Here is a 14034-nt window from a genome sequence, read left to right as displayed (position 1 = left end):
TGGCAAAATTGGACCACAAGACACCTGTGTAGCTGAGCCTCCTCAGGAATTATCACTCAGAAGAGATCAGAAATACTAAGAAATATTAAGACAGCTATAGTTGTTGTGACACAGTTCCTTTCTTTCTATTGTGGCAGGCACCTGGGACTTTTACTATCCCACCTCTGCCACCAATTTATGTAACGAACCCCTTTTAATATGTGGCAGGTTCACAGTATTATATAATATAGTAGTGTGGATATAATATATATGGCAGACAAGCCTTTAGATAAAACAAAATATGAACTTTATTGAACAAAGGGTTTAAACAGATATGACTTGAACTAAATGATATTAAACAGCTGTTAGTTCAGGCACGTGTTACTTCGTTACATTTGTACTCTTTATTTCATTACTGTTATTTCTCTTTCCCCAAATAAGTAAGCAGCACTGAACACATGGGAGGAATTTCTAAGTATACATTATCCTTGTGAGACTCTTCATATTTAAGAATGCTTCAGTGATAATGGATGGGGAAAGTAATTTGCCCTCTTGCTGCAACTTTTTGAAAGTAGGCAAGATTAATAATAGGCCTACCAATGTTGAGCCCTCTCCTTTCTTAAAAACATTTCTGAGGTCCTTGTCTATTGATTGAATTGCTTTCACTGGATTACCCCCAATCCTAGTCTAAGAAAGGAAGGAAGGAAGGATGGAAGGAAGGAAGAACTCTGTGTGTCATTATTTATATTCCATATTATGGCCATGACCGTCTCTTTTTTAGCCCATGTAAAAAAAGCCTAAATCCATTTTTACTCTCCAACCTTTGAATAAATGAAACTAACATAATCGTTGATTTACTAAGCTTCCATTGAATCAACGGACCGACTTTAGTTGGGTCTAACAATTAGATTTAGGTTGAAATTCTCATATCTTCCTTATAAGGAAGTTGGTGTATTCCTATACCTTTAATGATCTTGTTCAGCTCCATAGAGTTCTTCTTCAGGTGGGTAGATCCTTAAATACAGGTGCTGCATAAGTTCATGCTTACCAGTATAATCACTGCCTGTCTCTGAGGATATGTGTTTGCAGAAGGGTTTTAATGCCCAATGGTTCCCAATTATTATGCACTATAGAGTAAAAGCTAGTGCTATTTTTACTGTTCTTTTCCCCGTGATATCATGAAAACTTTATGCAATCTCACAATAGCAGAACAGAAAAGGAGAAGAAGAACACCATGGGAAAGATAATAAAGGGGGTTGTCCATGGAGCACAGGCTCTCCCCCTTGTTGCACTCTGTTAGGCCACCAAGGCACCGTCGGAATGAATTACTAAGAAACCTCATTGCAAACTCTGAGGTGGGTAAAACACACACATAGACACATACACTGGGACACAAAACAGGTCATATTGCTCTCCAGTGTACTAGGCTGAAAAAGCTGGTGAACATTAACCATACTATGCCCTCCAGACACATTTGTGCTTGGATATGAAAATTTTCTGTAGTTAGCAAATTATGGAGGCTTGATTTTATTTTCCTAAAGCCAAATATGCAAGATGCCATGCTCTCCAACAGAGAACAAAGGCTTACACAAAACCCAGCAACTACAAGAACAATCACATTAGAAATTTAACTACTTAGAAATAGCTAATGTAAAAAAAAAGAAATCCTCAGAAGATTGTTCAAAGGATTCACTGTTCTTTGTTGTTACAGTTGTAGAGGGTACGGATGCCTTCTTTCTCATTTGTGGAAATAGTTCAGTGTGTTTAGGATGTTTGATCATCACTAAATGTAAGTTTACATTAGTATACTGAATCTGGTGCCCTCCAATTTTGCTGGATTGCAACACCAAGCATAGTGAGACAACATGATGGATGGAGATGATGGGAGTTAGAGTAGAACACATGTGGAGGATTGGGAAAGAGTGTATTAGAAGAATCAAAGGTTATTGGCAGGCAACCATAATTATGTTGCTTTTTAAAGACATACTCACTTCTTTCAACCACAGCAATTTAGGTGGTTGCATCTCAACTGACATTGCTCCTCCAACAAAATGCAAGACATTGTGCTTTGTCTCATTGATGTGTGCTACTTGATCAGCTGCACGATGGTCCATCCACATGATGATGTTTCTGTTGCATTTTCCTTAGAAAAACATGACCAACATTACAATTATTCTTGTTCAATTGAAACCCCCTTCCTGGCCCAATTTATTTAGTACCATGCCTTTCTACCAACATGGAGCTCATTCTACATGAAGTTCTCTAGTGATTTCCCATCAGAGAAAATATGAGGCCATGGTCTTCTTAGGCCTGTTACAGAGGCTTTCTACACGGACATTTGGGACGTCCTCCGGACGTCCCATTTTAAAAAAGGGGCGTCTCTTTTAGACGCCCCATGGTCTAGTACGGACTCCGTCCGTACAAGATGGCGGCGCCCCTTCTACATGGGCGCCGCCATCTTTACGCATCGGACGCACAGCGTCCAGACGCGTCGCGCCGCTGCTGACGTAGCGAGCGCGCCCCTGGCGCCTCGCTACGTCGCAAACGCGACGCAAAAAGAAGCTCCATTTTGGAGCTTCTTTTTTCGGTCCGCGCGGGAGTCGGGCCGTTTGAAGGCTCCGGCTCCCCCGCGGACCTTCTGGCGGCGGTGCCAGACCGCTGCAAAGCGGCGGTCTGTACCCCGCCAGCGACTGCCAAAATAAAGCTGCTTCGGGTCTCTTTGGAGATATGCTATTTAAATGACGCATGGGTCCTAAGAATCCAGAAGCTGCACCAAAGCTGCACTCCAGTGCTTAGGAATGGAGTGTGGCTTTGGTGCGACCTCCGGACTCTTAGGACCCATGCGTCATTTAAATAGCATACTTCCAAAGAGACCCGAAGCAGCATTATTTTGGCAGTCTGTAACAGGCCATAGTTTAGGGAAGACAGGTCACCCTCCTGTGTCTGTGGTTCTTCAAGTGGTCATGTGTACAGTCACACATATTGGCTCAGCACCTGTACAGAGCTCCATTCAGAAAACTTCTACAATTAGACTAGAATTTTGTGGAAGGAAAGAGCTCTCAGTGTCCCCTTAGTTTCATCTTCTGACTGACCCAACAACTATAAAAACAGATGTGAAATGGGAAACAGATGCACAGCAATATTAGACATGAGGACACAAGACTCGATAGCACTGCACAGATGAACACTTGGAGAACCACAGTTACCAGTAAACATTCTGTCTTTTTTCCTTGTTGCCTCTGTGGGAAAAGATTAGCAAACTTACCTACCAGAGCTGGAGGTATTGGTAACAAACCAAAGAACTGGAAATAACTCTTTCAAAAGAAATTTTAGCCTTGGGCAAGACATTTAGTCAATAGTTGCAAATGAAGGCAGTAATCATGTAGTGATCATGCTTTGAAGAGGTCTAATTTTCCAAAAGGGAACACTATATCTTGCAATGGCTCTGGAGGAGTGAGCTCACACTGTCACTGGGGCTGGTTCAGGAGACCTTGTACAAAGACACACTGAGTGGAAACTGCTGGTCCCTAGTAGCAGAGCAATAGCCTTGGGCTGCCTCTAAAGTTCACACTTCTGACTCGGTAGAAAACCAATGCTTTGAAACCATGCAAAGAATGAAATGGAGAACTCTAATCCATATTGATAGGTTCAGGAACAGAACAAAGGAGTTTAACATCTTGACCAAAGTGAAAGGTGATGTCACCTTAAGGAAAAATGAAATGTCAGGTCACTGGTTCCATGAATGATTCGGTGGGGCAAGAGGAGAATGAAAGTTAAAGAATCCCTTGATCCTTTATCCACTGGGTGAAAAAACCCAAAACTGCTTAGGAAGCAAAATAAAACAGAGCAGATCATTAAACTGAGAGTCTGTGAACATTTAGAAGGGAATGCCATAATCACAAAAAGTCAACATGGGTTTCTGAGAAACAAGTCATGCCAGATTAGCCTGATATATTTTCTTGATCAAATTACAATGTGGATATAGCATATCATGATTTCAGTAAGGCCTTTGGTAAGGTCCCCCATGAAATTCTTGCAAACAAGCTAATAAAATGTGGCCTAGACAATGCAACTATTAGGTGGATTTGTAATTAGCTGACCAGCCGAACCCAAAGGGTGCTCAGCAATGGCTCTTTTGCATCTTGGAGAGAAGTGACCAATGAGGTGCCACAGGGTTCTGTCCTGATCCTAGGGCTATTCAACTCCTTTATCAATGACTTGGATGAAAGAATACAGGGCATGCTTATCAAAACTGCAGATGGGACCAAATTAGGAAGAGTAGCTAATAACTAAGAGGAGAGGATCAAAATTCAAAATGGCCTGAATAGATTAGAAAACTGGGCCAAAACTAACAAAATGAATTTTAGAACAGAGAAATGTAAGGTACTGCACTTAGGCAGAACAAATGAAATACATAGATATAGTATGGGGACACCTGGGTTAACAAGACTACATGTGAAAGGGATCTAGGAGTCCTAGTAGACCACAAGTTGAACATGAGCCAATTGTGTGATGCAGCAGTTTAAAAAGTCATTGTGATTCTAGGCTGTATCAACGGAACTATAGTGCCTAGATCAGTGGTTCCCAACCTTCCTAATGCCGCGACCCTTTAATACAGTTCCTCATGTTCTGGTGACCCAAACCCATAAAATTATTTTCGTTGCTACTTCATAACTGTAATTCAATAGGTATTTTCCAATGGTCTTAGGCGACCCCCATGAAAGGGTCATTCGACCCCCAAAGGGGTCCCAACCCACAGGCTGGGAACCACTGGCCTAGATCAAGGGAAGTAAAAGTGCCACTCTATTCTGCTTTGGTCATACCTCACCTGCAATAATGTGTCCAGTTCTGGGCACCACAATTCAAAAAGGATGTTGAGCTGGAGTGTGTCCAAGGAGGGCAACCAAAATGGTGAAGGGTCTGGAAACCATGCCTTATGAGGAGAGATTTAGGGTGCTGGATATGTTCAGCTTGAAGAAAAGAAGGTTAAGAAGTGATATGATAGCCCCGTTTAAATATTTGAAGGGGTGTCATACTAAGGCTAGAGCAAGCTTGTTTAATGCTGCTCCAGAGAATAGGACCCTGAACAATAGATGCAAACTATAGGAAAAGACACTCCACTTCAACATTAGGAAGAACTTCCTGACAGTAAGAATTGTTGAACAGTGGAACACACTCCTGCAGAGTGTGGTGAGATCTCCTTCTTTGGGAGTGTTTTAAACAGAGGCTGGATGGCCATCTGTCAGGGGTGCTTTGACTGTGTGTTCCTGCATGGCAAGGGGTTGGACAGGATGTCCCTTGTGGTCTCTTCCAACTCTATGATTCCATGATTCTGTTATCTCAAGGAGGGGACAAGATAGTCATGAGATACATGCAATATGTCTAGGAGAAGAAAGAAAATCTATAACCATGCACTGAATGAGTACTGTTCTGGGATGATCTTCTGTCACAAACGTTAAGAAACAACTTTGGCTCTGAGGCAAAAGCCAAAGACAGTAGCAACCGAGTCTCTGGTGGTGATGATGGCATGCATTTGTACTGAAGACTTTGACAACCTTGGCTTCACTGCAGGACTAAAAAGAACTTTTGTCTAGATTTCAGCATCCCTTGAAGCGAGAGATATCAGGATACTGTGCCACCTGATGACGACTAGCCAATTGCTGGAAATATGCTGGCACAAGCCAAGCTATTGCCCCCTGTCAAGTGTAACACATGCAGTTTCAATGAATAATCATTTGCCATCAGATGGAAGTCCTTGAGACAAGCGCTTCATATTTTGGGCCAAACACCAAGAAACAGAACCATAAATGTTATTTCAACTAAATGGAATCAGTCATGGACTTGGAACTAAGGGCAGCTATTTAGCATGATGTGTTCAATTGCTGTTCAAATAAGCTTCAGAACAGATCACCTTACAGAACTTTCATTCATCATCTGGTAAGTGTTCAAAAATTGTTAGTAGGGAGTAATATGGCCCATTAGCCTTCAACCTTAAGTGAAAAAGCTGTTGTTAAAAACACTTTGCAGCCCAAAATATCCAACCCACAGCTCCCCTCCCAACAGCTCTTTGGGTTACAAATAATTGGGGGGAAAGTAGAACAAACGGATTTGCTATCACTTTTTTCTACCCTAGAGTTCCTTGAAGCAATTACTCTGGTAAATTACTGAATAGAAAAGCAGGAGGCATGCCCCTTGAGTCAGAGGACATGGGGAGGGATCCTGCCAAAATTCTTGTACAACTTTCTTGAACAGAGTCTGAGTGGGACAGAACTAATGTTATTATTATTATTAACCTTTATTTATAAAGCGCTGTAAATTTACACAGCGCTGTACATACAATCTTTTTAATTGGACGGTTCCCTGCCCTCAGGCTTACAATCTAAAAAGACACGACACAGAAGGAGAAGGGAGTGGTGGTGGGGAAGGGGCCTGTCTAGTAAGATAATACATATAAAATACATAGCAATACAGGAAATGATTGAGATGTGGGATTATAAACAAATAATTAAGAACAAAATGGTTGGTTTAAGTGTCTCATCCTGGCATCTAATCTCCTTATCTTTAAGCAGCCACTCTCTCATGAGTCATATATATGCCAAGGGATCTTGTAGTACCTTTGAGACTAATTGAAAGATAGAAGTTGGTAGCACATGCTTTCATAGATTTGAGCCTACTTTCTCAGATGGATTTTGAAATGCCATCTGCCATGGCCCTGGCCTCAGACAGGGAGAAAGGGCAGGCACAGCTTCACTAGGCCTAGCCCAGAGATAGAAGAAGGGCCCTCCTTCCATTCCAAATACCATTGACATGGCCTAAGAGGGAGAGAAGAACTGCTGGACTTGATCCTCTTCCCCACTGCCATTCCCTTCTCCTTTTAGGCCATGTCTTTTTAGATTGTAAGCCTGAGGGCAAGTAACTGCCTAACAAATTGTAAGCCGCTTTGAGTGCATTTCTGAAGTATAAATACAATAAACAACAACAACAACATTCAGGCGGGATACAAACCGCCAAATAGTACGTCATCAATACGTACTAGGGTTAGGAAGGGGCGGTGCTTCCGCACCCCCCTAACCCTAATACGTATTGAATACGTACAAGATGGCGGCGCCCTGTTCATACGAGCGCAGCCATCTTGACGTATCGGACGCTAAGCGTGCGTATGCGTCGCGTCCTTTGTGACGTAGCGAGTGCGCCCCTGGCGCCTCGCTACGTCGCAAACGCGACTCCAAAAGAAGCTCCATTTTGGAGCTTCTTTTTTGCTCCGCGCGGGAGCCGCGCGGTTTGGCTGCTGCAGCTCCTGCGCGGTGGTTTGTATCCCGCCTCAGTTAGTCTTAAAGGTGTTGCAAGATCTCTTTACATACTGATTTTCCAGACTAACATGGCTATGTCTTTGAATTCTTATTCCTATGTATGTTTCATTTGTGCAAGTTTCTTCAAACTCACTATTCCTATACATGTTTCACATCTGGAAGTTTCTCCAAACTCACCCATAGGCAAAATCTGGTGGCAATTGTGGCTCAAAGGATGAATGAACTAACTGTATTTCTGGACGTACATGGAATAATGTAGGATATATCCTGAAGAACTGCATGTTAGTTCTACCTTTCTGGTGGGAGCTATCCCCATTTTAATTTCATCTCTGTATTACACATATTATTTTTAAGATACTTTTTCTATTTAACACTGGATATCATCTTCTGGTTAAAGGTCTCACCTTCAGTGTTGACTGCCAAGGGTTGGAAATGGCTGTCTAAGACAACAAGGGAGCAGGTAGCATCAAATCCAAGTCCTCGAATCTGGGAAATATCTATCCCTTGAATAACCTTCTGCAGAATATGAAAAAGGATAAATATTCAAAATTACATAGTGGCACAACAACAACAACAAATATGAATATTTAAAGAGGCTTACAAAGAAGCACCTTGGATAGCAGTACAATGGTGCACTTTTAGAACAAGATTTTCTTTCCTTAAGCACTTCTCATGTAGGTGAGAACAGAAAAGCTTCTGCAAAGTCATGCAGCATACCTTACACCATTTAAATCATTGGTCCATCTTGGCTTGCATTGTCTACTTTGATTAACACAGCTCTCTGAGGACAATACCGCACTACACTGTTATAGCACTATTATTCCACTTTTATTTCTATGACAGCTTTCTGTGGCATGTTGGGACTTGTAGTTCACTAAGAGCTCTCTGACTGAGAGTTCTAAATGCCTTTCTCTCAACTCAGTCTCAGATAGGCAATTTTCCTTGGCAAAGTTTGCCAGAAAAATTTTGTGGCCTTGCAAATAAATGCATACAAGGTGTCCACAATCTTCAGTGGGTAGTTTTGAGCGTTTCAAATTGGGATGATAATTAAGATGATGACATCTTAAGCATCAACAGAAATAAGGCCTGGATAAGAAAAGCATGGACAAAGCAATGAATGTTTGCTTTATTGTGGCAAACCTGAAGGCAAGCAATTGTTTTAACCTCTTCACCACATACCTTTAACAAATTCTCATTTGAAAAGCAAGTGCATCCTGACAATAAAGTTAGTGCTTAACAGTATTAACATTTAATTGCTAGGCCCAACTAGAGTAGACCCATTAATCCATGGGATTTACATAACTGTTGGTTTAATATTTAGCAATTAAGGTTTATGCTAACTGCGACTAGAAATCAGAACCACTCAGCAGTTAAAACCTAAAAGGGAAGATAACATTTCAAAAATTTGTTAAAGTTTGAACTGTAACCCAAGGCTGTTAAAATACAATATGTTAAGTCACAATTCTATACTGATTTACCTAGAAGTAAGTCCCACTGAATTCAATCAAGCTTGCTTCAGAGTAGACATTAATAGGAGTGCTCTTATGAGTAACCTAATTTTCAGAAGTCCTTGTTCAGACAACTTCAATGAATCTTAAATGTCATCAACTAAATTGCTCCCTGCTGTACTTGCCCAAAGAAAATGTAACTATAAATTTCCTTTAACAGCTATTAGGAAAAGGGATGTAAGAAGGAGAATTAAATTTCACCAGGAAACTAAGTTCTAATATTTTAAACAGAAGAAACAGAAGTACTACCCAAGATCTTTTTAACTGGAGATGCCAAATTCTGGCCAACCACCTACAGGCAAAATGTTTTTGTTTTTTGTTTGTTTGTTTGTTTTTTAAAAAAGCCTACCTCTTCTTAAATAGCTCACTTGTGAAAATCCATCCATGGAAATGTCTACTCAGGATATTGCTTTCTATCCTAATCAAGGGTTCTTTAGCACAAGCATGGTGTGTTTCCACAGAAACACACAGGATCTGATAATATCCCACAGGTCCAATAGGAATTAAATTAAAAAAAAAATAAATTAGGAAGTTCACTGTGACACTATCCATATGGGTTAAAAAGCCTGTGTTCCTCCCAGCCTTGTGTCATCCTGTTTGAACAACAGGGCCAAAACTCCAGAGCCAGGATTAGGCAGGATCCTGGCACACTAGACATGGATCCTGTGGATCCAGCCTGATCTCAGGGTAAATAGCCCTTAACACATGTCACAATGATCTCTGGTTTGCTGCAGAACTTCCTAGAAAGCCTGCAGCAAACTCCAGCTGTTCAAACACTCCCCACATGGACCTTACCTTTCTGCACCATTGCTTCTATCAGGAAGGGTGCACTATTTCTGCATCTGATGCGGTGACAGGGAGCTTCTCAGTAGGATGAGCAATGGCACAGAAAAGTACAGCGTGCATATCAGTAGCAGGTCTGCCCATCCCTGCACCAGCCCAGAGAGCAACCTGAGTGAGCATCCTAGCCAGAATAGCCTGCACTCAGCCAGTGCTTTCCTGGCTCACCTGCTCAGGGCCTGTTAAGACCAACAATAGATTACAAGGAAAGAAGAGTGTGAAGTGTATGGAGAAGTGACCTATTTCATTTTGGTTATAACACGGGCAAAGCACATGAGCATCATGTTAGTCTCCTTTCTTCTTGCCACCTTGAGCAATGCATAGATTCCAAAATGTCATTTGGGGCACTTTTTAAAATGGAAGCCATCCTGTGCATGTTTAAATGGGAGTAGATCTCGTAGATAATTAATTCCTGAGCAAGAGTTCCTAAACATGTGCTATAGTCATCATGTGTAGTGGTTCATTACAAAAAGCAACAGAAAAGGGTTGTTACTGACATAATATAACATTGGTGCTCAGATAGTTGCCGTCCCAGAAAGGTTTTTTTGACCCAAACATTGTGACTGTGTGTGATTCAGCTGAACTTATCTGATATCTCAGATTACAGCCTCCACTCTTAGCAGATCATAACATACTTTGAAATACCAGAGAGGATATAGACCAGCACTCTTTTCTGCCAGAGTGGTGCTTATGCATCAGGCAGTGAACACAAAATTACCTCATTTCTTTCTATTTTAGGGCAACATTGAAGCTTTATTTTTTAAAATATACCCTGTACATATTGAAAAGCAAATCAAAAATGTTGGTCTGTAAATCAAAAAGTCCCCAGATTGAGATGTCATCTTAGTCATAAAACTCAGCAGGCAGTCGCTGTAACTCATTCCCAGCTCCCCAACTGCATTTTGAAACAATATTACTTAGTTAAGCTATTGTGAAGAGTTCTGGTGTCATAAATATGATATGTTTTAAGCATTCTAAAGTGCTATAAAGGCCTACTATTACCATTATTATTTGTGAAATATGACTTTAGGGGATGTTCACAAGCATTTCTTCTATTGTTATAATGTATAGCAAATAGTGTGATCCTATACATGAATACTGAAGACAGATGTAGTGGGATTTTCTCCCAGAGAGGTGTATATAGAACTTCAGCCTCAGGCAGGTGTCCTACTGAGAGCTTGCATAGTGGAAAAATATGCTACATGCACAGCCATCTTGAAGTCAGGCATTCTAGCAATGGCACAGAATCTGAGTGAGGGGGTCTTCCACTGAACTCTACAACCATACAGTGGTTATTTTGGTTATGTGGGTCAGAAGCAGTAAAAATGAAGAAAGAACTGACTAACACCAATTTCTTCAACCAACTATTCCTACTGAAACTAAAAGAGGACCTTATAACTCATAGTTACTGGACTAGTCACTGGATAGTCACTGGATTGTCAGAAATAATGGAGCTGGAAGGAGGAGAACTGGAATAGTGCCTGTTGTGCTACTGGGTGAGCTAGCTGCATGAGGAGGTGCTGGGTAACTGTTGTACTAGCATTATGGCCCAACTGCTTTGTTAGCATTATGGCTCAACAAGATGCTGTTTGAAACTTAACATGGATTACAATTTCAGTGAGCTTCAGCATTCTTAGGTAACTCAGGATTCTACCCAATAGCTTTTCATAAATATACAGAGAATAATTACCTGCTATCTCACTATCTACTAAATTTCTACTTTTGCAAACTAAGGCCGGTTACACACCGGCACTTGGGACGTCCGCAGGACGTCCCATTTTAAAAAAGGGGTGTCTCTTCTAGACGCCCCTGGGTCTAATACGGACTGTGTCCATACAATATGGCACCAGCCGTTCCACACGGCCGGCGCCATCTTTACGTATCGGACGCATAGCGTCCGAATGTGTCGCGGCGCCTATGACGTCGCGAATGCCCCAGAGGCGCCTATGACGTCGCGAATGCGCCAGCGGCGCCTCGTGACGTCATAGAGGTGCTGCAAGAAGGAGCTCCATTTTGGAGTTCCTTTTTTGCTCCGCGCGGGAGCCGCGCGGTGTGGCTGCTACGGCTCCCGCACGGAGCAAGCGGCGGCGGCGGCAGACCGCCTCAAAGCGGCGGTCTATAACCCGCCCCCGTATTGTTACACTTATAGTGACTAGTAATGGATAGAATCTGACATATGATTGAATCCTGACAGAAAACAGTAGAACTTATTCACCCCTGTTCTCAGAATGTCATTGAAGATAACTTAATAAATAAATAAGTTGTTGTGTGCCTTCAAGTAGGTTCTGACTTAATGGGCCCCTTAGATGAACTTACCATGGTATTTTCATGACAAGATTTGTTCAGAAGAGGTTTTCCAGGGCCTTTCCTTGAGGCTGACAGCATGTGACTTGCTCAAGGTCAGTGGGAAACTGAACCCTGGTCTCCAAAGTCTTAGATCAACACTCAAACCACTACACCATACTGGGTCTTTCAAATAAATATTAGAAATGTGAAGTCGAAGGCTTTAGTGGCTGGCATCCATAGTTTTTTGTGGGTTTTCCAGGCTGTGAGGCCATGTTCTAGAAATCTAGAAGAGTTTATTCCTAACGTTCCACCAGCAGGTTAGCATTTAAATCCCTTCTTCTAATCAACAGTATGTATACCCCACTCTCTTCCATGCCAGCATTCTCTGAAGATGCCAGCCACAGCTGCTGGTGAAACATCAGGAAAAAACTCTTCTAGAACACCGCCTTATAGCCTGAAAAAACACACACACACACACACACACAAAACTATAAATATTAGAAAGATGGAATATTACTTTGACAAGAATGGATATTTATGGCAGTATTAAAATTAAAAATAATAATGGTGATGCTAAGTAGGAACGAGAATTTATTATTATTATTATTATTATTATTATTAACCTTTGTTTATGAAGCGCTGTAAATTTACACACTGTAAATTTATGAACTAAATATAGTGAACTCATTGTTCCTACTTAGCATCATCGTGGTTATTTTTAATTTTTAATACTGCCATAAATATCCATTCTTGTCAATATTCTATCTTTCTATTAATGATCTTCAAGTTTGTTCATAATACCAAAAAAATCAAGATCAGCCACAAAACCTACTATATATTCTGACAAATACACATAAACGCTGTTCATTCATATTAATTCAGTTTAACTTGTTGAATGTAGCAAGTCATTCGTTAGCTCATGGAGACCAGTGAGACACAATGTGGGCTACACATTTATTGTACTCCACCCACTATGGAAAGAAAAAAAAAAAAACTCCCTCTTCCCCATGCATTGCAAACCTCAGTTATAGGGGATAGCAACAAACATAACCTCTGGTGGACATGGGGATTCAGTCTAATAGTTTTCCTGCTAGCCATGATGGTTTTTAAAATGTCAAATTCAAACAGAAATGGTTTTGTGAAATAGTTTTGTAAACCAGCAGCTTTGTCACACAGGATTTTCAACATAAAGTATTACTTGGAAGTAATTCCCAGTGAACCCAATGGAGCTCTTTGGCATTTTTAACAGATACTATCCATTTTGCTGTTTTCCTGAAAATAATTACACATCAACACATTTCTTTTGTGTGTTCTTTTGAAATGCTTTCAAAATGATAGCCACCATTCTGAGCAGTGCTGGTTTCACATACATCATTATTTTACACAACCACCTAAGGCAAAATCCAATTTGGACTAGATCCATTAAATCAATGGGGATTTAAGTTAATACTTACAAAAAACCCCATTGGTTCAGTAGGTCTGCTCAGATGCTAACAACTGGCCTAAGCCCCTACTGCTTGTGTATGTCAGAAAACCTAAATAAAAACGAATTGGGGAGGGGGAGAGGGAGAAGTTGAATGTGAGATGAAGAAGAATATTCTATTTCATTATCCACACAGCAATTGCTCTGGGCCCAACCCATATTGCTCTGTCTCCTCCAGAACACTCACTGTACAGCATGGCTCATTAATGTTTGAAAAGATTGATCATTAACAAGAGAACAGTGAACTGACCAACTACAAATTACCAGGCATCTAATAAATATTTAAAGAGAGCCAGCCTCTGAACATTGAGCTGTCTAAGCCCAGAGCTTTTTGTAAGTGTTAAAGGGCTCCCTGTCCTGATGCTTACTGCCAACCAAGGTCAGGAAATCCATACAGAGATCCAAAGAGTAGTTCTTGATTAACTAATAAAACACAGAAGACAGAGCAGAGCAATAGCTTTTTATTTCACATGCAATACTCTTGGTTAGTTTTCACTTATCTTGTAAAGAGAACCCCCTCCTCAGCCTGGAAAGATATTTTATAAAATAATTAGTGATAGCACCAAAGTTTAAAAGATTTAACATTATAGTTATCAGTTTTAAATTAATGCTCTTTTAGTGAAGAGTG

General features: G+C 40.9%; 1 protein-coding gene across 1 annotated transcript in view; it reads right to left on the bottom strand.

Moving 5' to 3' along the window:
- The window catches only part of FGGY (FGGY carbohydrate kinase domain containing), a 212410-nt gene that overhangs the window by 181738 nt on the left and 16638 nt on the right, over positions 1–14034 (bottom strand). Inside the window, exons 3-4 of the mRNA XM_089515273.1 lie at positions 7694–7805; positions 1971–2122 (exon numbers count right to left, since the gene is read on the bottom strand). Coding sequence (XP_089371399.1) covers positions 1971–2122; positions 7694–7805 — 264 coding nt within the window. The remainder of the gene's footprint in view (positions 1–1970; positions 2123–7693; positions 7806–14034) is intronic.

The sequence above is a fragment of the Sceloporus occidentalis genome, unplaced genomic scaffold (assembly GCF_023333645.1).
Source record: "Sceloporus occidentalis isolate IW3139 unplaced genomic scaffold, rSceOcc1.0.p SCAF_3, whole genome shotgun sequence".
Taxonomy (NCBI): Eukaryota; Metazoa; Chordata; class Lepidosauria; order Squamata; family Phrynosomatidae; genus Sceloporus; species Sceloporus occidentalis.
Note: the sequence above shows the minus strand (reverse complement) of the source record. Positions and strands in the feature narration are given on the sequence as shown.